Below are 26,384 nucleotides of genomic sequence, written 5' to 3'. Positions count from 1 at the left end.
ATGTGAAGGGGTTTTTTTTAAAAAAATATTTTGCTTAAAGCTCTTGGGAATTTCTTTTGATAAGACTTTCTAGATACATGTTTTATGTAAGCCAGAAGTATCATCCATTTCATATTTTCACCCCTTGCTACTTTTTCCTCTGTTTGAGGGCTGGTCATTTGTACAACATGTAGTGGAAAACTTTATATTTGGAGGCATTTATAGCTTAGTATGAAGCTAACTCAGTTAAATCAGTTTTAATTTGCTGTTGTCCCTGGTTCATAAACTTAAACCCTTGCTTTACTGTGTATCCACTCCCATCCTGTGGAAAGTCCGTCTCTCCCACACTTTTCTTGGTATACTTTCTGTTCATGCTATCAGTGTCTTTGGGTCACTGTACACAAGCCAGGAGGCTGCTCCAACGTGCTGTAATTACAGCACGTTGGAGCAGACTTGATTAATTGAGTCTGCTGGAGCATGGTAATTACCACACTCCAGCCAGCTTCCACATCTTGCATATCAGCATCCTTGTGCTTCAAAATGGTGTTGGGGGTGCTTTAACTAAAACTCATTTAATGAGCTTTAGATAAAGTGCCCCCACCGCTGTTTTGAAGCAGGAGACACTGATACATGAGACACTCTGGGCACTTTAATTAGAGTGATTGTCGGAGCCACTCTAAAGTGCTCCCACCCCTACTCTGGAGCATGTGTAAATACATCCTTAGGGCTGGAAGCCTGTAATGGCATTATATGTTAATTTTAAATTTGTTTCTATTTTTTTTCAGATGTTGTGTTTTGAAAAATAAGTTCTTAAATAATCAGATGATTGGGTTGGGAGTCAATATAGAACCTGAACCTTTGGTGAAATACGTTAACATTGTGGTCTTTAATTTTGCATTTCTTAGCCTGTGACCAAACATAAAAAAAACTTTAATTTGTATAGGCAGTTCTTCTGGTTTCTTTAATTAGTCTAAGAATTTTATTAAATGTTGAGTCTCTTCAGAGTTGCATGATTTCTGAAAAATTGATTGCATAAGTAACACTAGGTATACACTTCTATTTGCATGCTTTATCCCAAAAAAATAGGACTTTATAAATATTGAAATAAACACAACATGCGAGTTATCTGGCCTTCATTTTTTTTACATTGAGCTCAGTTTTCTCAAATACAACATTATTTTTGACATTTCACTCTTTCATTTCATGGCATAGGAAGGTCCTAATAGTCTGATTAATGAAGAAGAATTCTTTGATGCTGTTGAAGCTGCTCTTGATAGACAAGATAAAATAGAGGAACAGGTATTTAATATTACTACATGTTTTACAAGGCAGTTACGTTTAAAAACACTATTTCATAAATGCTGTACTTCATACTAGAATCATAAGGGTGTCTTCTGGACCAAATTGTGGCAGGCTGTATGTGCGCAACTTGCCAATTTTATTGAAATTTTTGTGAACACCTGTAAGCAAAGTTTAGTTCCTGGAATTTGTCAAGTTTAAAAAACAAAAAACCAAAAATCTCTTGAGTTCATTTCTTTTTTTGTCATTTGTTTCCTTAAGACTATTTTTAGATTTGAGACATTGGGCCCACAATGATAGCACGCTCTAACTTTTTATTCTTGTGGCATGGCAGCCTAAATGTTAACTTGGGTCAGTCCGTGTCTGTCTTCAAATCTATTTTTTAGTTATTAATAGAAATAAATGGCAAATCCAGTACAAAAATCTCACATTTTGTTCTTCTTAAATTAATATCCTACATGAAGTTTGTCAGATCTACCTGTTACTAAGAGAAGTTTCCATTACTTTTAGTGACCCCATAAAACAACAGATTTGCTGTTTAATTGCTCCCTCTCTCTTCTCATTTCTGCAAGCTTTGCTGCCACCTTCCTAAGTCTTATGTCAAGACATTTTCTGTTCCTTGCTTCTGCAATTGGCTATTCAAAAATACAGCAAGTTCAGTTGCATGGGATGACACTTTTTTTTTTTTTCACAGAACATACAAATGCGAAGTAGCATACAGAATAGTGGTACAGGCAGTCCTCGAACTTACAACACAATTGGTTCCTAAAATCTGTCTCAAGTCAAAACGTTGAAACTCGGAACCAATTTTCCCATAGGAAGCAATGTTATAAATGGGGGATGGGCCGTGGTTCAGGAACCAAATACCCTATTTTCATCAAAAAATAACCCAGAATTTTGTATCGATCAATTATAGATGAGTAATATAGCTACATTAATGTATTTATATTCTAAATAGCAATCGTATTGATTTGGAAGGACTTCTTAAAGGTGACTTTGCTGGACTTTTTGAAGGGCTCTTGGTTGGACTTTTTGAAGGGTTCTTGCCTGGAGTCTTCTCAGGAGTCTGGCTGCAAGATTTTCTGGAGTCTTGTCTACTTTCTTAACGAAAGTGTCCAAGGAAGTTTGGACAGATGTTCTCCAAGAAGATGGGCAATGCAGCGAACTTATTTGCTGGCGTGGCATCGCATTGGATCAAGCATTATAAAGTCGAAACTGACATCAGAAAGTTGAAACAGGGTGTCAATTTTATAAACTTTGTAAGTGCGAAACCTTGTAACTTGGAACGTTGCAAATCGAGGACTGCCTGTATAATAGTTGTGAATAGCATTTTAGTATTGGTTTGGGATTTTAACTGATGTGTTTTCTGTGTGTACTTAAGTACATTTTCCAGGTTATTTTAGCTTCAGGTAAAAGTGAGTGACTATCTCACTGCATTGTAACTTTCTCCATGGAGGGTGTATCTACATGCCCAATTAATGCAACACGTTAAACTCCAGAGTACTTCCTGTTGGAGAAAACTGCTCCCAGGTGCAGTGTTTGCACATGCACCCAGGACTGTAGAACTATGAGCCAGGGCAGAACAGCTCCAGGCTGATAGGGCACCTGGGGGGGGTCAACTCTGGGTGGCAGAGAGGCTGGCAGGGGCACAAGGGTGCTAAAGTGTGAGACTAGGTGACAGGCAGAGCACCACACTTTAGCACGCTCTTGCCCCAGCCAGTACTGTCCCCTGACAGTACTATCCTATGATGAAGTAAATTAATACCTAAATACCAGCACACATGTAGACTGTGACACTTGACTGCAGAACTAATTACTCAACTCCGCAGTAAAGAACATGTGTAGATGCACCCACTGTCTTATCAGTTGTTTGTAACTTAGAAGCATCCACTGCTGGACACAGGCAATGCAGTGTCTATGTAAATCAAATCATTGAGACTTGCCACCAAAGATGCCTATTAATGCTAGTTGTGCAGAGTATCCCTTTTTACCTTGTGATTTATTGTCTCATTCTATATGAACAACTATTTTATGGTCTACCAAATAATTATTCCACGCTGATTAAATTTAATGTTTTGTTTTAGTCTCAGAGTGAAAAGGTCAGATTACACTGGCCGACACCTTTACCTTCTGGTGATGCATACTGTGCTGTGGGAACTCATAGGTTTGTCCAGAAGGTAAGATACTTTCACAGATTTTTTTTTTAAGTCTACCTAGTATGTTTATTTAGTAATACATTTTGTCATGGCTTGAGATCTAATTTGTAGATGCTTCTAGTAACTTTGAATGTGTTACTTATTAACAGTCAGTCTCCAAAAATTGGGGGGAAACTTTTTTCTTATTGAGAACAAAAAATTCTTAATTTGAACAGCTATTTAAAATACTCCTGACTTTTGTCATAGCTTATTGAATTTTAAAAATAATTGTGCCTGTAACTTTTTTATCCTTTTAAAGGACTCCCTCTTTTTAATATTTTTTTTTAAAAATCACCAAACATTAAAATAAAGCTTTGTGTTGGCTTATTTGACAATTTGCACAGTTACTGGAAACACTACAATCTTCACAGGGCTACACTGGGAGTATAATACATAATAGTTGCATGAAATCAGCATTTGCTGCTGTGCTTACTGCTTATGGTGCTTTTGTTTTTCCTTTTCTTCATTATCTTGTGCTTGGAAGTTGGTACTGAATGCTCTGTTGTGCCTTTGTTCTGATTACTTGGTTTTTTCTTTGTCTGTCTCTGGTAGCCCTATAGTCGCTCTTCCTCCATGTCTTCCATTGATCTAGTCAGTGCCTCTGATGATGTTCACAGATTCAGCAACCAGGTACTGTATGAATACATAGTGGGGTTTGCATATCTTTGCACTGTATTTCATCCTGTTCTCTAGAACCTGGGTTTTTCTCTTACATAAATCCTTTGTATTTGTTTTAAATGAGTACAAAGATATACAAAGGGATTCTCTATTCCTGCAGTAAGAGGTTGTCTTATTACATCTGCTTGCATGCATATCACTCTTGCACGGTCCTAAATCTGGGAAACTTTTATAGGATTAATTTCTGTAGCATATTTTTCAAAAACGTTTATAACCTGAAGGTCCTGTGTTTTTGTTATAGTAGCTTCTAATAAAAAATAGAAAAATATTTTGGTCTTTGGGGTGGAGCTACATTTTACTGTATCATAAAAGGAAGCTATGCTTACCTCCTTACCAGTTATTCCTATAGTGTGCTTTTTTTTTTTAATCGTTCTTGGTAGTGCACATCTCTTAATGGCTATCAAGAAACTAAAGATTGAAAAAGAATGGTCTGTGAAGCCCTTTTGGTGAAAACTTACTCATGCTTTTGAAGCTGCACGTTTTGAAACATGACTTCGTGTGTAGGCTTGACAATTATTTTGAGAGATCAGATAACAGAATTTACCTTCTGAGTTTCCAGGTTCTTCATTTGTACAACTGCATTCTCAATATTGCCTAATATAGGAGACTGGTCCACACCCATTGAACACTAGCCACAGCTTGGCTTTTATAGAAGAGTGAACCAGAGCTGGGACATTGCTTAACCTTGGTGTTGATGTGCATGTGTCAAACTTACCAGAATAAATAGAACATAAAATTTTTCATTAAACTGAACTTGTGCGTCCAATTAATGGAGTTGTTGGAATGGTAAATCTGGACAGTCAAAAGAGAAATCAGATTCTGAATTTGCTGCAAGTGGCATTTTAACAGCAAGAAAAACTTAGGGGAGAGTCTTGCATGTCTATTCACAATTTGGAGAAAAGTATACATGCTTTAATGCAGGGGTGCTCAACCTTTTGGTGTGGCAGGCCAAATGAGTGGCACGGAGCCCATCTATGGGCTGGATTGAAACCCACGTGTCAGGGTCAGCCCCGCACGACCTCTGCTGGGCCCACCACCAGATAGGGCCTTATGCCACCTCCCTCAGCCCTTTGTAGTTAGACTGGGGCACTGTGCTGCCTCCCTTTGGCTCTGCATCATCTCCTCCAACCCTGCACCACCTCCCTGGGGCTCTGCACTTCCTCCCTTGGCTCTACAACACCTATGCCACCTCAAGCTCCACACCACCTTCCCAGCTCTGTACTTCCTGTACCACCTTCTTGGGGCTCCGCACTGCCCATACTTCCTCCCTTCACTCTGCATGACCTCTCTTGGGCTCCATATAACCCATGATGCTTCCTTGGGGTACCGCACTGTCTCCCTCAACTCTATACCACCTCTGGTCAGCCCCGCGCTGAAGTATTGAGCCGTGTACTACCTCTAGCCAGCAGCTGTGTGCCTAGGTTGACCCCAGGCCATGTCCGTGCACTTATCCAGCATGCTATCCATCCAGCAGGGCTCCCCACAGAGCCAGAAATTTGGCAGCAAGGGACTGGTAATTGCTGCCACTGCTTTCCTGCTGCCATATTTTTGGACCCATGGGGACTCCTGCAAGCTAGATGGCATCCCAGGGTTGCTTTGCTTCTGCCTCCTAATCCCCTTGGAGTCTGTCACTCCGGCTGGACTCTAGTGCTCAAACAGAGCAGGGAGCAGAATACACCTTCTTCACAATCCCCACAGAGTGCTGCAGGGAGATACGGACTGACCATGAGCAGTCTGGGTTGGCCAATCAGGGCTCCCCTGTGTATTGCTACCATCTATCTCCTAGCAGACAGAGGGAGCCTCCAGAGCACTCTGCAATGTGTGGACAGGGGCCCCCTTGGCTGTGCATCATCCACATGGCAAGCTTTCTGCTTTTCAAAGAACTCAGCATTCAAGCATCTGTTCAGGGGTTTCTAGATAAGTTTTTCTACCAGGAAAACAAATCTGGAAGAATTCTCACAGATCATTTAAGCATGTGTAAGCAGCCTAGGATGGGGTGTCAAATTTGCCCTGGGGCCCAGGGCAGATCCAGACTGCAGAGATTCTCTGGGACTAGATCTACGGGATCAGCAGTTGCAACGAGTTGGGGTGGGACAGGAGTGGCAGGTAAAGCAGGGATCCAGAACAGTTGGGGCAGCAGGAGGGCCAAGTGACCACATGCTGAGTAGGTTATGCTGCCAATAGCCATCTCTGTCATTTTGCAGAAGCCCCAAATTCTACAGCAAACCATACCTCTGTACCCTGTCCCCCAACTTGTAGTAGACTGTCAGGCCAGATGGAATGGCTCCATGGACCAGATCCAGGTTTTGGGCTGGATCTCTGACATCCTGCTTTAGAAGAATTACATTTTTGTATCCATTAATCAGTTGTTTCTCTGGTGTCCAGTCATTTCAGAGGACCTGTACTTAAATTAAAAGCTCTGTCTGCTTAGAAAATTTGTAGATAATATCAGCAAAAAAGAAAGGAAGAAATTGCAAATAGTGATTCTGCTGGCCACTGTCTAAAAGAGGGACACCTGGCCTAAAATTGGAAAGTAAATGAAGCAATTTTTTGTAAGTTTTTAATTTTTAACCAAAAGACCAGTCTCTTGAGTCATGAAAGATGCTCATTCTCTTTCCACAGGAAAAAAATCTGCAAAAAATAAAAGTAAAACTCACCTTAAATATTGTAGTTCCATAAAATGTAGTAGAGGTGCAGCGATACACTGATCCAATATCAGATCTGAACCGATATAAAGAAAAATGTCTATATCAGAAATGGCCCGTGCATGCGCGTAGCCAAAGCGTAGCACAGGCAACGAGGACCACAGACCAGCAGTGTGGAGAGCTGCCTCAAGCTGTTAAGTCTGTTGTGGTGGAAGGGAAGGGGCATTGGAGGGAAAATCAAGACCCCCACAGTGAGGGAGGAGTGGGGTTGGGGCAAGTGCTGCCCAGCTGGTGTGGGACAGAGCCATGGCTTGTCTGGGGGGGTGTAGGCAGCTCTCGCTGCCACCACGCACCATTCATCTGGGAGCTGCTTGTCTGGGAGCGCACTTCATCCAGCATCTCCTGCTGCTGCTCCTACCACTTGTCTGGGAGGGCACCGGGGTGGGAGTGGCCATATGCCCCTGGATCTGTGCAGGACAGGCTGGGGCTGCGCCAAGCTCTTCCCAGGTGGGCTGGGCAGCAGTGCTGGGAAGGGGCTATAGGGGGGCCCTACAGCAAATTTTGGGGAGGCTGCAGCTTCCCTGCCGCCCAACCCAAACCTAGCTCGCCCATCCGGGAAGAGCTTGGCCCAGCCTACCCTGCACAGATCCAGGGGTACATAGTCCCCTCTACCCTATGCCCTCCCAGACGAGCAGTGGGAGTCACTGAATGAGCAGGTAAGCAGCAGATGAGCCACTGAACCAGTGGTGCATGGTGGCAGGAGCTGTCCCTGCCTGTCTCCCCCAGGATGAGCCACAGCTCTGTCCTGCACCCACTGCAGCTCCACTCCTCCCTCCCTGCAGGAGCCTTGATCTGCCCCCCCGCTTTTCCCTTCCTCCTCCCCTTCCACCACAACAGATTTGCCAGCTGCATTCAGCTCTCCAGGCTACCTGACTGGTATTGGAAATTGGATCAGTATTGGCCTAAAAAATCTCTAGTGGTGCACCCCTAAAATGTAGCTACAGCTAAGTGCAATGTGGTATGTTTGAGGAACTTGGTTCAGGCTGCAGTTACTCTACTCTCATGTTGAGTGTACAACCCAAAAAGTATGGAGTATGAACAAAAGCAGTCTGTTTAATTTTAAATGCATCCTTTCTAGTTTCATAGCAAATTAGAAACTCAACATCAGTGAAGACTCTTTAACTCCTTTCTCTACTTAAAGTGATATGCTTGATTTTTTTTTTTTTCCAAATGACAGGGAATATGTCTAGACATTTTGTGTATAAACTCTGAATTCTATGCAAGACACTTACAGCCATAGGCTGCTAACCTGATTCTGCACTCAGAAATACATCATAATTTGTCTTTTAACTTTTTTATTTAAGACTTTTTTTTTTTCAAGCAATACTCATTCTTTACTCTACACCTCTGCAGGATTCAAGCAAACCCTGTAAATCATGTTGAGCAGTCTGTGCTGTAACATTACATCTTCTACTAACCCAATTTTTATGCTATAAATGAAAAATGGGAGATGCTTTTTCTACCATAATACAAAGTATCTGCTGCATCTGTAACACTTTAATATCTTTTTTTCCCAGACTTATCGCACTTACAAATAGTCTGAATGTGTTTAAGGTTAAAGAACAAGTTTTAGAAGCATTTATTAACTTTAAAAGGATTATACCCCCACTATCCATTAAAAGAAGCTTTTTCCTTCTGATATAAGGAATAAGTTTGTAGGATTTGTGTAACTTGAAATATAAAAATGGCTGTATAATATAAAGAAGTTGATCATTCTCATACAGCAAACTGATTTTTTTTTTTTAAATTGTAGGGAAAGCAAGCCATGAACAAGCCCGTGTCTGCTCTGTAACTCCTTTCTTAGTTTTAAGCAATACAAACATGTTTGGGCTTAAGCAAATTGGTAGTGTTTCTTCTTAAATTGGAAGCACATCGGGGTGCCATTTAAAAATTTGACAGCTAATGCAAAATAGGTGTACACTAACTCTCAGTAGGCTTTCCCTTATGTAGTGCATATAAAAGCTAAGTTTCCAAAAGAAAATAAATTAATAGTCGTAATAGAATTATTTGCCTCTTGCTCAGCTTGTTAACTTGCATTTAACTTTTCTAAAGTAACTTAGTTCTGTTTATCTATAGATCTATAACGGCCCCTTTTGTTTATGTATCTAAGTACATCTTACATGTTGAAATAGAAATAAGAAAGCATTCTCTTATTTTAGGGGTTTATAAGATGAGAAATACATGTTTGGAGAGTTTGTGGGGAAACCGAGGTCAAAGAATATAGCAGTGGTTTTCAAACTTTTTTGATTTGTGGACCCCTAAAAAATTTAGAATGGAGATGTGGACCTCATATAATTATAGGTATGTGTATTCACATACTTAAGTCAATACCTGTAGAAGGATCTATTGCTGGTACAATATAACCTCATAAATACAGCGTGCTTGGGACCGAGCACCTGCCAGAAATTTGAAAATTCTGTTTCGTTTTTTTTAAACCGGAGAAGTGGCCTGTTGTGGAGCAAGCGGGCCGAGGGGGAGCTGGGCAGTAGTGGCACCTAGTCCCGGAGCAGTGGCTGCATGTGGAGCAGGGTGGTGGATGGTGGTGGGAGCAGCAGTGTGCAAGCTTCCCTCTCTGTGGAGGGGAGTGGCAGGCGGTCCCAAAACAGCAGCCACACACAGAGCGACAGTGTGAGGTGGTGGATGGAAGTGGCAACTGATGCATGCAAACTTCCCCCTCCAAGTCTGGGGGAGCGAAGGGGGAAACTTAAAGTGCTGGATTTTTAAGATCCGATTTATGAGATTATACTGTTGTTTAACTATACAACTTTATACATCCTTATACTTGTTTATGATCCTGTATAGCATCTTGTATGCTATATCCAAAGAATGGTAGGGGTGCATTTGAAATAAATCTTGCAATTTTTTTCCTCCATAGGTGGAAGAGATGGTGCAGAACCACATGACTTACTCTTTACAGGATGTTGGAGGAGATGCCAATTGGCAACTAGTAGTTGAAGAGGGTGAAATGAAGGTAAATAAAATAAGTTTGTTTTATTACCATCTTTACTTGATTCTGAGTTTTTTCCCCATTTAACATGGAGAGGGGGGGACCCATTGTCCTAGAACAGAGTATGGGTGGGGGGCAGGCAGCTGCTGCAGCTTGGATTCCAGGTTTGGGGCCACATCTACAGCTGCTGCCTCCACGTACCGCTTCTGCACCCCACCATCCCTTCCCCCTCCCTCTCCAACCCTATCTCTGCACTGGCAGGCTCCATGTATGCTGCAACCTAAGACACTGAGCCTGGCCCTGTGACAGTGGCACACAGCCCACACAACTGTCACAGGGCCATGCTTAGTGCCTCCAACTAAAATGGGGGTGGAGCCTATGAGCATGGAGCAGAAACTGTAGGGGAGGCAGGGGCAAGCTGTTTGACCTCCCCACACCATCTGCCTCCCTTCTGCCTGTCCCCCTACAGCAGGGGCAGGCAATTATTTTGGGCAGAGAGCCGCTTACTGAGTCTTGGCAAGCCATCAAGGGCTGCAGGACAGGCAGCTAGGGGCAGATAAATATTAATTCTCTAAATTTTTTAGGGGCCCTGCAGGCTGTATAGAATGGCCTGGCAGGCCACATCTTGCCCACCCCTGCCCTACAGCAAGGGGAGGGATGAATTAAAGATGGTCCTCCAGTAATTAGATTCTGTATGTGGAAAATTTATAATAATTTCAAATGTATAGAATTATGTACTGGGAGGTCATCTTAAAGTTAGTCATCTTAGGTTCACGTAAAAATGTGTTTTTTTTCTGAATCAGCATGAACTAGTGTAAACTCAGATGGCATTTTTTTGCATAATGTTGATGTAAGACTAAATTCTAATATCCTTATTGAGAAGCAGCTCACTCTAGCAGTGATCCTATTTAATTTAAAACTGAGCTGTTTTAAATTAAGATTTGACAATTGAAGTCCACAAGAACTATGGCTTTTTCATTATTTAAAGTACCTTATATGTTACGCTGAACATTTTAGTCGTTTGCAGAGGGAAGTCACTTATCTTCCATTGCCTTCCTGTTTTTAGGTAAAGGGATCTTTAAGTGGGCTGCCAAAGCAAAGTCTTTAAGTGAAGCACATATAAAACTCAAAGCACTTTTGGCCTCTTCACTCAAATTGTTTTGCACCAATTTTTTGTATTTGCCCAAAGGTTTACAGAAGAGAAGTAGAAGAAAATGGAATAGTTTTAGATCCTCTGAAGGCCACACATGCAGTCAAAGGAGTCACAGGGCATGAAGTCTGCCACTACTTCTGGAATGTTGATGTTCGTAATGACTGGGAAAGTAAGGAATCTTATTCTTAAATTGCGTTGCTGTTAATCTGAATATAGTTTAAACCCTTTCTGACCAGTATGTTTGGGCTTATACATGGATCTAATTCTTCTGTTTTTAGCAACCATAGAAAATTTCCATGTTGTGGAAACCCTAGCTGATAATGCAATCATCATTTACCAGACGCATAAGGTAATAATATCTTTTTAATTTGTATAGGCCCTTACATTTAGAAGGATCTCAGAGTGGTACACTTCTAACTGTCAAGTTTTCCCCCTCTTATGCAGTATTACAACTCTATACAATACAACAGATATTAACACAAGAAGTAAAAATTCTGGATTGAGAGGGGTTTGTGCATGCATCCCGTACTTCAGTTTGTGCCTGGACTCAGATGACAGACCTAAATAAAACTTTGAAAAATCGTAGATGTGCTGCCTTTTCAAAGAAAAAGTGACTTGTTGCATCACCTGGCCCACATACCCCTGGCCCGGTTAACCCAGTGTCCTTTTTATGTAGCCTGAGGAAAAAAACGTTGTCCAGCTTTTGAAATAATCTAGTGTGACCTAAAACCAAGCATACAAAAAAATGTATTGGAATTTCTGCTAAAGTAGTATATATCCCTGTTTCAGTCACTCTAAAGAAAATGTGTTACCAGCTATTACTAAGTTTTGAAGAAATTTCTGTTTTTTATTTCCCTCTCCCCCTTTCCCTTTCTCTCTCTCTCTCTCCCCCCCACTCCCTCCCCCCTCCCCCCCCCATAGATTTCTAGGCACTAATGTGACAATGACCATATTTGCTGGTGTTGAGCTGGAGGCTTTCCTCTCTATTAGAGAATTCTTGGCTGACAGTGGGGTTTTTTCAGTTTAATACACTTTAGTAACCTGTATTTCCTTGCAGAGAGTGTGGCCTGCTTCCCAACGGGATGTGCTATATCTGTCAGCCATTAGAAAGATACCAGCATTCAGTGAAAATGATCCTGAAACTTGGATTGTCTGTAACTTCTCTGTGGAACATGACAGTGCTCCTGTAAGTAGTGCCTATGAATACTATCGAACTGCTTTTAGAAGTTCTTGGTTTGATCCAAAACACATAGGTAACTGAAACCTTTCTGTAAATTGGAATTCTTCTAAATATTTTTAGACCTACATAAGATTCTATATACCACTCAGCATAAACAATTAGCATCTTCAGGCTGCATAACAAAAACAAGGCTCTGTTTAACTTCATAGATGGCTAATATCAGGTCTGCTAACTACTTAAGCTGTTGACCCCTGCCTTGGTTTTGCCAAAGATGCTAGATGTGATTGCTTGTTTGTCACTTCACCTGCAAATACCTCTTGACTTTCTCCCCTGGCATTACTTCTCACCATGAAGATTTGTAAAGCTGCCACTCTTCTTTAAATTCGTCCTCAGATTCACTTCTGCTGTGAATGCTTATGCAATACTTCTTTTAGTAGAAGTTAGACCAATAGAACTTTAACTTTGTGCTTGTTTGGTTCAAATTTATTCATTTAATTGCTACCTGCTCCCTATTAACCTTTGCCCCATCTTTTATTCTCATCAAGTTCTGTCCTAAGCCAGGGCTATCCAACTTTTAAGGGATGGGGGGGCACAGTCCCAGTAGGAGCTGCATACCCACAGGCCTCACCAAGTAAACCACAGCCCCCACACCCCTCAGGCTACATACTGCTTGGTACTACATGCCTGTGCAGGTGCCCCACTGTAGCAGTACACACCCATGCAGCTACCCTTCCCACACTCCCACAGCTGCACTGTGCTCACACAGCCCTGGCTCTGCTCCTTGAGCTGCACTGCGTGTACCACTCTACTTTGCCCCCTGAGGTGGTAATGGAGTGGAGGATGATGTCATCTACCTAAACTTTAAGGAGGCCTTTGACATGGTATTGCATTCTGTTCTCATAAATAAACTGACAGGCTGTGATGTAGATGATTAAACTGTCAGGTGAGTAGCAAATTAGCTTAGGGGTCACACCCAGAGAGTGATGGTGAATGGGTCGATATCAATCTGGAAAGATGTGGGCAGTGGAATGTCCTGCAAGGCTCGGTCCTTGAACTAGTGCTATTCAATTTCTTCATCAGCGACTTGGATGAGGGCATGGAGAGCACCCTGTCCAAGTTTGCAGATGATACCAAATTATGGGGCAAAGTTAACACAGCAGAGGGTAGGGAACAGATCCAGGAGGATCTGGACAGGTTGGAAAAATGGGTAGAATGAAATAGGATGCAGTTCAACAAAGACAAGTGCAAAGTGCTGCATCTGGGCAAAAAGAACCACCAACACTTACAGGCTGGGGGCTGACCTCAGCAGCACAGCAGTAGAAAGGGATCTTGGAGTCATAGTTGACTCCAAGATTAACAAGAGTTGTCAATGTGATGAAGTGATCAACAAGGCTAACTGCATTAGCAGATGCATGAAGAACAGGTCCAGGGAGGTGATGCTTCCCCTCTGTGGCACGGGTCAGGCTGCAGTTAAAGTACTTTGTCCAGCTTTGGGTGCCACACTTCAAGAGGGATGCGGAGACTCTTGAGAGGGGGAGGGCCACTCATATGATCAGAGGCCTGCAGGCAAGGCCCTACAAGGAGAGACTGAGGGACCTAGATCTCTTCAGCCTTCTCGAGAGAAAGCTGAGAGGTGATCTTGTGGCTGCCTATAAATTCATCAGGGGAGGGCAGCAGAGAATAGGAGATGCTTTGTTTACTAGGGCACAACCTGGAGTAACTAGGAACAGTGGCCACAAATTGATGGAGAGCAGATTTTGGTTGTACATTAGAAAGAACTTCTTCACAGTAAGGGTTGCCAGAATCTGGAATGGGCGTCCAAGGGAGGTGATGCTCTCCCCTACCCTGGGGGTCTTCGAGAGGACACTGGACAAGCACCTAACTGACCCCAGCACTCTTTCCTGCCCAGGGCAGGGGGTCAGACTCGATAACCTACTGAGGTCCTTTCCAACCCTAACATCTATGAATCTATGAGGAAGAGGAAGCTTAGGCTCTGGCTGCTGTCACAACCAGAGCAACGGGGGAGCAGTGCAGATTGGCAGGAGCATGGGGTTCGCAACTTAACCGCTTATGGACTGTATGCCACCCCCAGGCTTGTTTAAAAGCTGTCTGAGACTGCTTTACTTGCCTGTGTGTAACTTGTCATAATTTTTAATTGGGATTTTAAGTTATTACTATAATATAAATGTCAGCACTTCGCTGTTAAAAAGCATTGAGGCAAATTTGAATTAATGTGTATATAAAATGTTAAATTTCTCTGCAGCTGAACAATCGATGTGTTCGTGCCAAAATAAACATTGCTATGATCTGTCAGACGTTGGTAAGCCCACCAGAAGGAAACAAAGAAATAAGCAGAGACAATATCCTATGCAAGATTACGTATGTAGCAAATGGTATGTATGGATTTTAATACATCACTTCTATTTATGTTGTTTTGTGGATTAGGATTGACATTCTTGGAGAGAAATAAAAACTTTATAAACTTTCTGTAAAGTCTTATTTTTGGATCCACATTTATGAATCAGCTGTTGGCTAAATTAGGAATATAGTGGAGTCGCATTTTACGCAGGGATTAGGTTCTAAAGTCAGCGCTTAAGGCGAATATTGCATATAGTCAAAATTATGGATGGGGGTGGAGAAAGATGACTTCAACGTCATTATGCGCAAACCGGAGTGCCTCAGGGTGGCAAGGAGCATTGTCTACGATCAGCAACACTTTAAAGTCAAGTCCTTTCTCTTCAAGGTACCGCTTGACCTCCAGAATGAAACACTTGTGGAACCAATCCAGAAATAATGCTGCCATCACCCAAGCCTTTTTATTTGTTTGCCAGAACACAGGCAGAAGATTTTTGTTCTTGCCTTTTACGGCATGGGGATTTGCAGCCCTGTAGAGCAAGCCCGGCTTTATTAAATGCCCAGCTGCATTGCCACAAAACAACAGTCACATGGTCTTTAGCTGCTTTGAAGCCAGGGGCTTGTCTTTCTGATTTCGAAACCTAAGTGCGGTTGGACATTTTTTTCCAGAAGAGTCCAGTCTCGTCAGCATTAAAAACTTGTTTCAGAAGATAGCCCTTTTCTTCTATGATTTTCTTTAATTGTTCAGGGTAGGCTTTTGCTGCCTGTTCATCGGCAGATGCAGCTTCACCAGTAGTCTGCACACTTTTGAGGTTCAAGCAGTTCCTAAAACTGTTAAGCCAACCTTGGCTGGCTTTGAATTCCTTCTCATCAGAAGGCTGTCCCTCTTCAGCAGGAGGTTTGAACAGCACGTAGAAGCTAAGAGCCTTTTCTCGCAATGTGTTGCCATCGATAGGCACACATTTACAGTTCATGTCTTCCAGCCATAAGTTTAGTGCCTTTTCAGTCTTCACTAAAGTCTTATCACGCACTTGGCTCATCACCTTAGCAGTTATTGGAGCACTTGATGCCACGGCTTGATGAAATCTCTCTCTTGAATCTTGATGGCACGGATGCTAGATTTGTTGCGGCCATATTTACGCACCACATTGGAGACCGACATACCATCTCTCAATAAATCCAACACAACCAGTTTTTCTGCTGGCTTTGGAACATATCGCTATTTCTTCGGTTGAGCACCAGATGAAGTAGTTGGCTTGTGTTTAGGGGCCATGTTGTATGAAACATACGTATCTTTAAACACTAGAATCACACTGAGCACGGCGAGATGCTCGCACTGAGAGGCGGGAACTCATTGAGTGGAATGGCGGGTGGAATCGCCCACACTATTTAAATTGTTGTTTTTCTCTTTTTTTGCCGAGCGCGTATAGTTGAATTCACATAAGTTAAATGCATGTATTATGCGACTCCACTGTACCTAAATTTGTTAACCACACTGTTCAGTAAATGGAGGTATTCTCTGTTTTGGAAGAAGTATAGTAGAAATGTTAAATGTGTTGCCTCATACAATCCAGGGCAGGGAACAGCTGCAAGCAGACCTGGACAGGTTAGACAAGTGGGCAGAAAACAACAGAATGCAGTTCAACAAGGAGAAATGCAAAGTGCTGCACCTAGGGAGGAAAAATGTCCAGCACACCTACAGCCTAGGGAATGACCTGCTGGGTGGCACAGAAGTGGAAAGGAATCTTGGAGTCCTAGTGGACTCCAAGATGAACATGGGTCGGCAGTGTGACGAAGCCATCAGAAAAGCCAATGGCACTTCATCGTGCATCAGCAGATGCATGACGAACAGAACCAAGGAGGTGATACTTCCCCTCTATCGGGCGCTGGTCAGACCGCAGTTGGAGTACTGCGTGCAATTCTGGGCGCCTCAATTCAAGAAGGATGCGGATAACCTGGAGAGGGTCCAGAGAAGGGCCACTCGTGTGGTCAAGGGCCTGCAGACCAAGCCCTACGAGGAGAGACTAGAGAAACTGGACCTTTTCAGCCTCCGCAAGAGAAGGTTGAGAGGCGACCTTGTGGCTGCCTATAAGTTCATCACGGGGGCACAGAAGGGAATTGGTGAGTATTTATTCACCAAGGCGCCCCTGGGGGTTACAAGAAATAATGGCCACAAGCTAGCAGAGAGCAGATTTAGATTGGACATTAGAAAGAACTTCTTCACAGTTCGAGTGGCCAAGGTCTGGAATGGGCTCCCAAGGGAGGTGGTGCTCTCCCCTACCCTGAGGGTCTTCAAGAGGAGGTTAGATGAGCATCTAGCTGGGGTCATCTGGACCCAGCACTCTTTCCTGCCTATGCAGGGGGTCGGACTCGATGATCTATTGAGGTCCCTTCTGGCCCTAACATCTATGAATCCCAAACAGACACTTTTAGACAAAATAAGTGAGATGCTTATAACAGTTATAGCCAGTTTTATTTGACTTGCTTCATACTTTAAGTAACAGTAATCTTCGGTGTCCAAATCTCCTTTCCTAGTTTCAGTTAGCCAACACTATTCAAATATACTTTTTTCAGCTGGTTAAAATCTCCACAGTAACTGGTTTGTAAATATTACTGAGTTTGGTTTTTGTTTCTTTTTTTCTGGACAGCATCTGTTATGCTGACCAAAATCCTCAACAGCCAAATAAAAGATTGATGTTGCTAAACTAATTTTCCATGCATAAATCCACTCAATGGTTTATTTTAAAGCAGTGATTCTCTGCTGGGGTGCCATGATACCCAGCCTGTGAGCCAGGATCTAAGCAATCATGCCTCCTCTTTTCCCAGCGCTTGACATTCCAGTATCCTACAGAAACGAGCTGTGTCTATGGTGGCTCCCCATGCTTCTAGCAGTGTGCAAACAAACAGCTGTGGGGCTGCACTTTTCAGCCTGTCCTAATCTTCCATCTCCTCCTTTGCTCCTGGGGCCAGTAGAAGGAGTTGCATGCGCATCTGACTCCAGTACTAACATTCGAGTCCCTGGAGGACTAGCAAGTGTGACCTCAGGTGCAGACCAGGGGGTGGGAGTTGGTGGGGAGAAAAAACAAATGTCACAGAAGACTGAACCCGCTCTGGTACTCCACTCAGCTGACATGAACTAGGTTGTCTCATTGGTTCTCAACTAGCATGGCCCTAAATGCTGAAAAATTATGAAAGGGTAAAAGGTAAAAAAGGTTGAGAACTGCTGTTTTAAAGGATAACTTAGGAACTATATAATAGTTTCCCTTTCAAAGCACAAAATATTAGAGTAATGCATGCATGCATCTCTTCACTTGCTTTCCACATTTTTCAGCATGACTCCTTGAAGGACTAGACCAGGGATTCTTAAACAGGGTTTCATGCACTGTTAGGTGTACCAACATAATTTACAACATTTAAACACAGATTTCAAATAGAAATCCATACAGTCAGCAGCATTCTGACTTGGTATTGTCTTTGAGTTCCTTGTAACAGAAGAATCACTGTAGTAGTGTTCTGTAGTCAAAGGAACAAGTGAAAACCTAAGAGCTGGCATTTTCCAAGGGGAGCTTTGGGTCTAGAGAGGTTAAGAACTGGCCTAGGTAGTTGAGGGGTTTACACCATTTTAAAAAGGTAGGAGACGGACAGCGCAGATCCTTAGACTGGCTTAATTTCTAGTGTAGAATGGACCTGGACCGAGGAGTGCCAGGAGCTGGGAGTCTCCCTGCAACCAGCCCCGCACGCTGACCCCGTGACCATGACGCCCCGCACAAGAACCTTCCTGGAAAGGTTCCTGAAGGACGCCATCCGCAACAAGTACACAGGCGACCTGAGGGCCAGACCCGACCAGGGCAAGGTCTTCGACGTCACCTCGAAGTGGGACACCAGCAACCACTTCACGCGCTTCGCGGACTGTCGCTTCCTCCACCATGCCTGCCTCAACTGCCTGCCTCTCAACAGGGCCGTCCTCTTTGGCCACCGGGACAAGAGGTGCCGACGATGCGGCTACGCGGCCGCAACCCTCCCCCACGTGCTGTGCAGCTGCAAGCCACGCGCCAGGGCCTAGCAGCTCCGCCACAACGCTGTCCAGGACCGCCGGGTCAGGGCCATCCTGGCCGCAGTGGGGCAGGTCTCCGTCAACCGCACCGTCCCGGGCTGTGAGAGCCAGATGCGCCCCAACATCGTGATCACCCACAAGGAGGCCAAGAAGGTCATCATCGTGGACGTCACCATCCCGTTCGAGAACCGGCGCCAAGCCTTCACCGATGCCCGGGCTCACAAGCGGGAGAAGTACGCCCCGCTGGCCGACACCCTGAGGGGCCGCAGCTATGACGTGACGGTCAATGCGCTCATCGTGGGAACGCTCGGAGCCTGGGACCCCAGCAACGAGAGCGTCCTGCGTGCCTGCCGCGTCTCCCGCTGCTACGCCAAGCTGATGCGCTGCCTCATGGTGTCCGACACCATCTGGTGGTCCCGCAACATCTACGTCGAGCACATCACGGGCCACCGCCAGTACACGGACCCCACCAGGAGAACAGCCACTGGACCAGACCCAGAGGGGACCGCCTGAACCCCACCTCTGCACCAGACGGACCTTCACTTCAAGAGGATTCTTCAGCAACAGACGACCCTGCACCACCCGAAAAGGACCCCCGCGATGAGACTGTATATAGACTGAGACACTTTTTCTTCGGACCACTTCTTCCATCATTGCGGACCATTGTAACGGGTTTGTGTGTTTCTATCCTCTTTTTCTCTCAGCGTCGTTGGCTAACTTTGTATTGCCTGTAACCTAGTTGCGTTCCCCACCTCACCCCCATCCTTTTATTGTTAGTCCCTCGCCTGGGCGCTCTGTATTTCCCTATCAGCTTTGTCAGCTTTTTTTGGATTTACAATCCTAAACATCTACTAATAAAAGTCAGTTTGTTCCTGTAAGAATCTGATATCTACGCAGCTTGACCCATGGTAATTGTTAGCTTGCAACAAAGCTGTTACCTGCTTCCTGCCACCTAGTGGGGGGTTGTAGTAATAAGAGCCTACCCCTAATAAGTGAGCATCAGTTGGTTAAGTACCTAGGTATAACTAATGTAGATGTGCAAAACCAATGTAAATTACAACAATGTATATGATCATCTGTCCACATCCATAGTGCGGAGTAGCAGAATGATCAACTGTTCTCTCAAATACCTGGGAATTATTTAATGTATTATCAATACCATTTCTTTTAATACTGCTGTATTACGTTTTCTTTAGTAAAATCTCCATATGCAGCTCAGTATTGTGACAAGGAATTTTTACAGAAGCACTAAATCCTGCAGCATCAATAAACAATTCTATTTTTAATTCAAATAAATATGGAGGTAATGTGATTAGTGCATAGTGCTTGAATTTACTGAATTTAAAATGTATTCTGTCGATTACACTTTTAATTTTCATAGGGCTCTGGAATGTTATAGTTTCAGTACCGTTACTACATTATAGGCAATGCTGGTGTTCTATACCAAAATGCATTTTCCCAGAATTGGAGTGTATTGAGAGACCCATTCAAATTTGAACTAATCTAGAATAATGCTGCACAAAGCAGTTAGTAAAACACTGAGAGTACAGGCAAGTACAACACCATTGAGCAGTAAATCAAATACTTTTTTTTTTTTGAATGAGAAACAAGAACAAGAATGCTGGAGGTATGTGTTCTTTCTGAAAAATGCTATAGGATTATAGTCTTCTATTTGGGCATCTTGGCTAAATGATTTTTGTTTTATCACATATACCTGTGTTGTGATAACAAATTAACTAAAATCCATTCTACTCCCAGTTGCTTGCCTCTTACTGTCCTGGCTCTTATTTGCCATTGCATTTGTTTTCTAGCTGTCAATGGCCCTGATCCTGCTATGAGATCAGTGGAGTGGGAGCCATTAATGTCACCAAGAGCCCTGCAGAGTCTTGCTAGTCAGTCCAGAAGGGGTGTGCAAAATGGGTCCTATTCAATTCGGATTCAGCTCAAATCAAGGACAGTGATTCAGTTCATTGATTCAGATTACTGTCCCCGATTTGATTTGGCTAAATCCGAACCTGAAGTTTCTATGCTGATTCGGAGAACCGGCGATTCGGCCATAGACACAGTTTTAAATGTTGTTTCTACATACCTCAAGGTACCAAGCATGGCTCGTGAATGCTGCAGTGCTGGGACGGATGGAGTGTCCCACAGGAGTGCGGGGGATCCCCCCCGCATGCTCGGTGGAGAACCCAGAAGTAGACTAGATTCTTCATCAGCCTTTAAATGTGTATAATATTTTCCACAGATTGTACCTGCAAACTTGACATTAGTTTGATACCAGATCTTGGCCTGGATAGGATCCTGACTGAGTTTAAAAACAGGAATCATCCTGAGTGGCATAATCTGGCTCTGTGTAACTTTAAATAGTGCTTTAGATTTTTAGTAAATAACAAATGGTATTCCCTTAGCTACTTAGGCGTTATAATTTCTATATCTATTCAACCAGTTGTTAAGAAATTGTGCTTCTGGATTGCAGGGGATGGATGGTCAACATTAAGCATACATTTTGTCTGTAAATGTGATATACTATGAAGCATTTACCTGTCCAGCCACCTATGTGCAAATGCAACTTATATCTAGTTTAATTTTTTTTTTTTTTTAGTGAACCCTGGGGGATGGGCACCAGCCTCAGTGTTACGGGCAGTGGCAAAACGGGAGTATCCCAAATTCCTGAAGCGTTTCACATCATATGTGCAAGAGAAAACAGCAGGAAAGCCTATTTTATTCTAGTATTAACAGGTATTTGCTGAACTTGTCACTTTTTCATTATATGTTGATGTAAGTACTTAAGGCTAAACCAAAGATAAGCAGTGTAGAAATGTTTAAACATTTTCAGAGATAAGAACTTGCATATGTATTCTGAATTTTGCAGTAACACTTATTTAGCAAATACATTTATTTTCTATGTATGTAGAAAAATAAGATTTACGATTACCATATTTCTTCTCATAGCCAGGATGAATTTGATTTAAATGAAATCTGTTTTAAATCACAACTTAAATCACTATTTAAATCACTGGTCAGGAAGCCTCGATTTTAATCTCTTTCTACAAATGTGCATTCTTGTTGTTTGATATAACCTTCATGTATATTATTCACAACTCGGAGATGTAGGTTTCATTTTTCGAAGGTACACACTAGATTTTAAAGCAGTGATTTTGATTTTTTTCAGATTCATTTTGCAACTACATCAGACAACTGAATTATGATTAGGTTATTTTATTTACCAAAGCTAATTGAAGGAGATAGTCTACCTCCCAATATATTTCCAATTCACTAAATTAATCATGGATATTTAGCAGATAATTTTGCCATGCTATATTAAGAGGACATCAGATGAGTGCAGCCATAGGTTATTAGCTTGGGGCTTTCTTCTAGATTTCTTCTCTTTTATGGCCTGGCAAGCCTGCTGCCATGATAGGTTTTCCCTTCTACCATACCATTCCTTCACTAGATCTCAAATCAATTAAGAGGCTGTGTACTCAGAAACATAGACTTCTGTCATACTCAAGACTTCTGGACTATTCTGCTCAAAATGTTTATTTTGTTTCTAGTGCCCCTCCCTCCTTGCATTTATCTCCAGACTCTTCCTCCTTGCCCAGATCTACTCCACCCCAACAAACAAATTCATTTAAAAGTGAAATGTTTCAAGAAGTTAGAGAGAGATAAGGGCATGACTCTGTGTACACAAACTTGCAGAGATGAGAGGGCTGATGGGTAGGTAATCAGGTCTGGTCTCTCATTTCTCTATGCTGCTGTTAACAAGGATGTTAACTCAGGAGACGCATCCACAGTCTGAGAACTGAAAATAAGCATCACAGAGATGCTTAATGGAATCTTCTAGGCTGAGCACTGAGTCCCACTGGGTAGAGTGGTTTTCTTTAATCTAATCAATAGAGGAGCCTCTGGGAACCCCATAACATTGGGCCCCATATATAATCCATGGCCTGTTGTGACCTATTTATAAAACTTTTCTAAGAAGGTTACATGAACACATAGTTTCAATTTAAGATACGTTAAAGCTCAAAGATATCATCATGGAGTAAGGATTATAACTTCTAATTATTTACTATTTGAGACCATCTTGATTATAGGTTTATTCTTTTTTTTAAAAAGCATCTTAACAAAAATAAAAAATACGATTAAATTTAAAAAACTGACTTTAAATTTTTAAAAATTCATTTTTTTTAATTGTTTTTATTCCCCCTGCTTATACCATATGCACTTTCTTCCCTTTCAAAATTAGCTTTCCACACATCCCAATTTTGTCTTTAAGCAAAGGAGCTGATTTCTCTGGCTGGAATGGCAACAGTGGCATTTTGGTTCTAGTAGTGTTGAGGAAGTTGGTTGACTTCATGACTCATTATCTACTTGATTCCTGCTAATTGTTTTTCATCTTGGTATTAACAGCTTACTTTCCTTTTTTTAATAGTCAAGACATTCCACTAATCAAGGTCCATTCTTTAGCAGTTCTGCTGTCTGTTAGCCACTTTTGGTCTCTCCTATTTCACAGCTCTGCCTTGTGTGTTTTTTAGCTCTCTTCAAAATCCTAGATCTACCAATAGAGTTCAATCTTCACTAGCAGCTACAATTTCAGCTTTGACAATTCAGCTGTAAAAGGAGTTAAAACTGTAGCTTTTGCCTGAGCAGGAAAGGGAGGGTGAAGTGAGCCCATTCTCCACCGTGGCCATATCTCTGGATAAATCTTTTTTTTTAGTCATTCCCCAAAACAAAATGTCTCTTTGTAACAGAGAGCCAAAGGCTATTGTTACTTTAAGGAGAGAGCAGCAGATCAAGCTTGCTGTGTAGGGCAGGGAGCTGGGCAGCTAAGAAGCAAGCTAGCTACTAGAGAGAAAGCCATCAGAAAGCAAGCAGGCCAGAAACAACAACAGCATAGGCGCTACCATTTAGAGGGACTGTTCTGGAGCTGGCTGCTATGTAGCATGCTGCCAAGGGGCAGACCTCCGGGCAGCACAGGATTAGGAACTGCAAGCTAAGCTGCAGCAGAGGAGGACAGGATGATGATCAAGCCAAAAGGAGAAACCCCTGTGTGTGGCTGGAGAGCCATCTGACAGGACAAGGTGGGACTTTGGGGCATACACAACCAGTGCCTGAGATTTAGCCATCAGTCTGGCCCTGCAGGCTTCAGGGAGAGGAGCTGCTGAGCAAGATTGCTGCAGGAGATGGAATGACTAACACCCAAGCTGTCCCAGAGAGCTGCAGGGAGAGTGTTAAGTGCTAATCGATTTGCTTGTATTTGTTTTGACTAAGGTAGATACCGGAGGATGGGTTGTGGCTATGGGGAAGCTGTGGAGGCCACAGAGGGGTGCCTCGTGGGGCCCTCGGTGGCAGGCAGCCTACCCTGGCATCAGGGACCCAGAGGGTTGAGGCTGATGTGATTAACTAAGCTGAAACTGGGAGAGCCCAGGCCAGTGTTAGGCAACTTAGCCTGTGGTCAGGGACCCAGAGGGCTGCAGGCTGGGCCATTGGTCACTTGGGCAGCAGTGACCACAAGATAATCAACTTCAGGATCCTGACTAAAGCAAGAAAGGTGAGCAGTAGAGTATGGACCCTGGACTTCAAAAAAGCAGGCTTGGACTCCCTCAGGAAACTGATGGGCAGGATGCTGTGGGAGGCCAGCTGGTTGTATTTTAAAAAAACCTTACTGAAGGGGCAAGAAAAAACTATCCTAAAGTGCAGGAAGAATAGCAAATATAGCATGTGACCAGCTTGGTGTAAGAGAACTCTTTGAGCTTAAACACAAAAAGAAAGCTTACAAAAAGTGGAAACTTAGACAGATGACTGGAGAGTATAAGCATATTGCTTAGGCATGCAGGGATGAAGTCAGAAAGGCCAAAGCACAACTGGAGTTGCAGCTAGCAAGGGACATAAAGTGTAACAAGAAGGGTTTCTACAAGTATGTTAGCACAAGAGGAAGGTCAGGGAAAGTGTGGGTCCCTTACTGAATGGGGGAGGCAACCTAGTGACAGATGATGAGGAAAAGATTAAGTACTCAGTGCCTTTTTTACCTCTGTCTTCATGGGTAAGATCAGCTCTTAGACTTCTGCACCAGGCAATACAGTGTAGGGAGTGAGCAGCCCTTAGTGGTGAAAGAACAGGTGAGGGACTTTTTAGAGAAGATAGATATGTACAAGTCCATGGGGCCAGATGCAATGCATCCCAAGGTGCTGAGGGAGCTGGCTGAGCCACTGGCCATTATCTTTGGAAACTCATGGTGACTGGGGAGGTTCCGGACGATTGGAGAAGGCAAATATAGGGCCAACCTTTTAAGAAAGGGAAGAAGGAGGATCCAGGAAACTGCAGACCAATCAACCTCACCTCAGTCCCTGGAAAAATCAGGTCCTCAAGGAATCCATTTCTGCATACTTGGAGGAGAAGAAAGTAATCGGGAAGAGTCAGCATGGACTCACCAAGGGCAAGTCATGCCTGAGGGCAGGGGCAAGACATACCTGATTGCCTTCTATGATGAGATGACTGGCTGTATGGATGCAAGGAAAGTAGTGGATGTGATGTACCTTGACTTTAGCAAGGCTTTTGATAGGCTTCCCGCAGCATTCTTGCAAACAAAGTAAGAAAATATGGGTTGGATGAACGGAATGTAAGGTGGATAGAAAAGCTGGATGGATTGTCGGACTTAACAGGTAGCGATCAATAGCTTGTTCTAGTTGGCAGTCATTATTAAGTGGAGTGCCTCGGGTATGTCCTAGGACTGGTTTTGTTCAATATCCTCATTACAATCTGGAAGATGGAATGGAGTGCACCCTCGGCAAGCTTGCAGATGACACCAAGCTGGGGGGAGTAGTAGATACGCTGTAGAGTAGGGCTTAGGACTCAGAGTGACTTCAACAAATTGGAGGATTGGGCCAAAAGAAATCTCATGAAGTTCAACAAGGACACGTGCAAAGTCCTGAACCATAGGACTGAACAATCCCATGCACCGCTATAGGCTTGGAACCAACTGGCTAAGCAGCAGCTCTGCAGAAAAAGACCTGAGGGTTAGAATAAGATTTGATATAGTCAGCAGTGTGCTCTTGTTGTCAAGAGGGCTAACAGCATACTGGGCTGTATTAGGAGCGCTGCCAGCGGATTGAAGGATGCAATTGTTCCCCACAATTTGGCACTGGTAAGGCAACATCTGGAGTACCATGTCCAGTTTGGCCCACCTGCTACAGAAAGGATGTGAATGTGTTGGAGAGAGTCCAGCGAAGGGCGGTGAAAATGGTTAGGGGTACCGGGGCACATGACTTCTGAGGAAAGGCTGAGGGAACTAGGCTTATGTAGTCTGCAGAAGAGAAGACAGAGGGGATTTAATAGCAGTCTTTAGCTATCTTAAAGGGGGTCCAAAGAGGATGGAGCTAGACTGTTCTCAGCGGTGGCAGATGACAGAACAAGGAGCAATGGTGTCAAGCTGCAGCAAGGGAAGTTTAGGTGGGTTATTAGGAAAAACATTCTCACTGGGAGGGTGGTGAAGCACTGGAAGAGATTACCTAGAGAGGTGGTGGACTCTCCTTCCTTGAAGGTTTTTAAGGCCTGGTTCAACAAAACCCTGGCTGGAATGATCTAGTTGGGGGTGATCCTGCTTTGAGTTACGGGGTTGGAGCAGATGATTTCCTGAGGTCCCTTCCAACCCAAATTTTCCATGATTCTGTGATTGAAAGCAGCCCAGCCTGAGTTCAAGGATCCAGAAGACTAAAGATGGAGTGAGTTAAAGCAGTTCAGCCTAGGATTAGAGACCCAGAGGGCTGGAGGAACTAAGCCAAGGCAGTGACACTGAAGCCATAGCAGACTTAAGCCAATAGGACTAAAGCCTGGTAAAAG

General features: G+C 43.3%; 1 protein-coding gene across 2 annotated transcripts in view; it reads left to right on the top strand.

The window, feature by feature from the left end:
• CERT1 (ceramide transporter 1) overlaps positions 1 to 26,384 on the top strand; it is a 131,995-nt gene that overhangs the window by 101,051 nt on the left and 4,560 nt on the right. Inside the window, exons 9-17 of one of the 2 annotated variants that reach the window (XM_006271957.4) lie at positions 1,192 to 1,278; positions 3,363 to 3,455; positions 4,026 to 4,103; positions 9,732 to 9,827; positions 10,993 to 11,125; positions 11,235 to 11,305; positions 12,014 to 12,142; positions 14,400 to 14,529; positions 21,148 to 21,284. In XM_006271957.4, the coding sequence (XP_006272019.1) occupies positions 1,192 to 1,278; positions 3,363 to 3,455; positions 4,026 to 4,103; positions 9,732 to 9,827; positions 10,993 to 11,125; positions 11,235 to 11,305; positions 12,014 to 12,142; positions 14,400 to 14,529; positions 21,148 to 21,275 (945 nt within the window). In that variant the 3' untranslated portion in view covers positions 21,276 to 21,284. The remainder of the gene's footprint in view (positions 1 to 1,191; positions 1,279 to 3,362; positions 3,456 to 4,025; positions 4,104 to 9,731; positions 9,828 to 10,992; positions 11,126 to 11,234; positions 11,306 to 12,013; positions 12,143 to 14,399; positions 14,530 to 21,147; positions 21,285 to 26,384) is intronic. The other variant, XM_006271958.4, reaches the window with a different exon arrangement.

This window comes from Alligator mississippiensis, chromosome 3 (assembly GCF_030867095.1).
Source record: "Alligator mississippiensis isolate rAllMis1 chromosome 3, rAllMis1, whole genome shotgun sequence".
Lineage (NCBI taxonomy): Eukaryota > Metazoa > Chordata > Crocodylia > Alligatoridae > Alligator > Alligator mississippiensis.
This window is presented reverse-complemented; position numbering and strand designations above follow the sequence as displayed.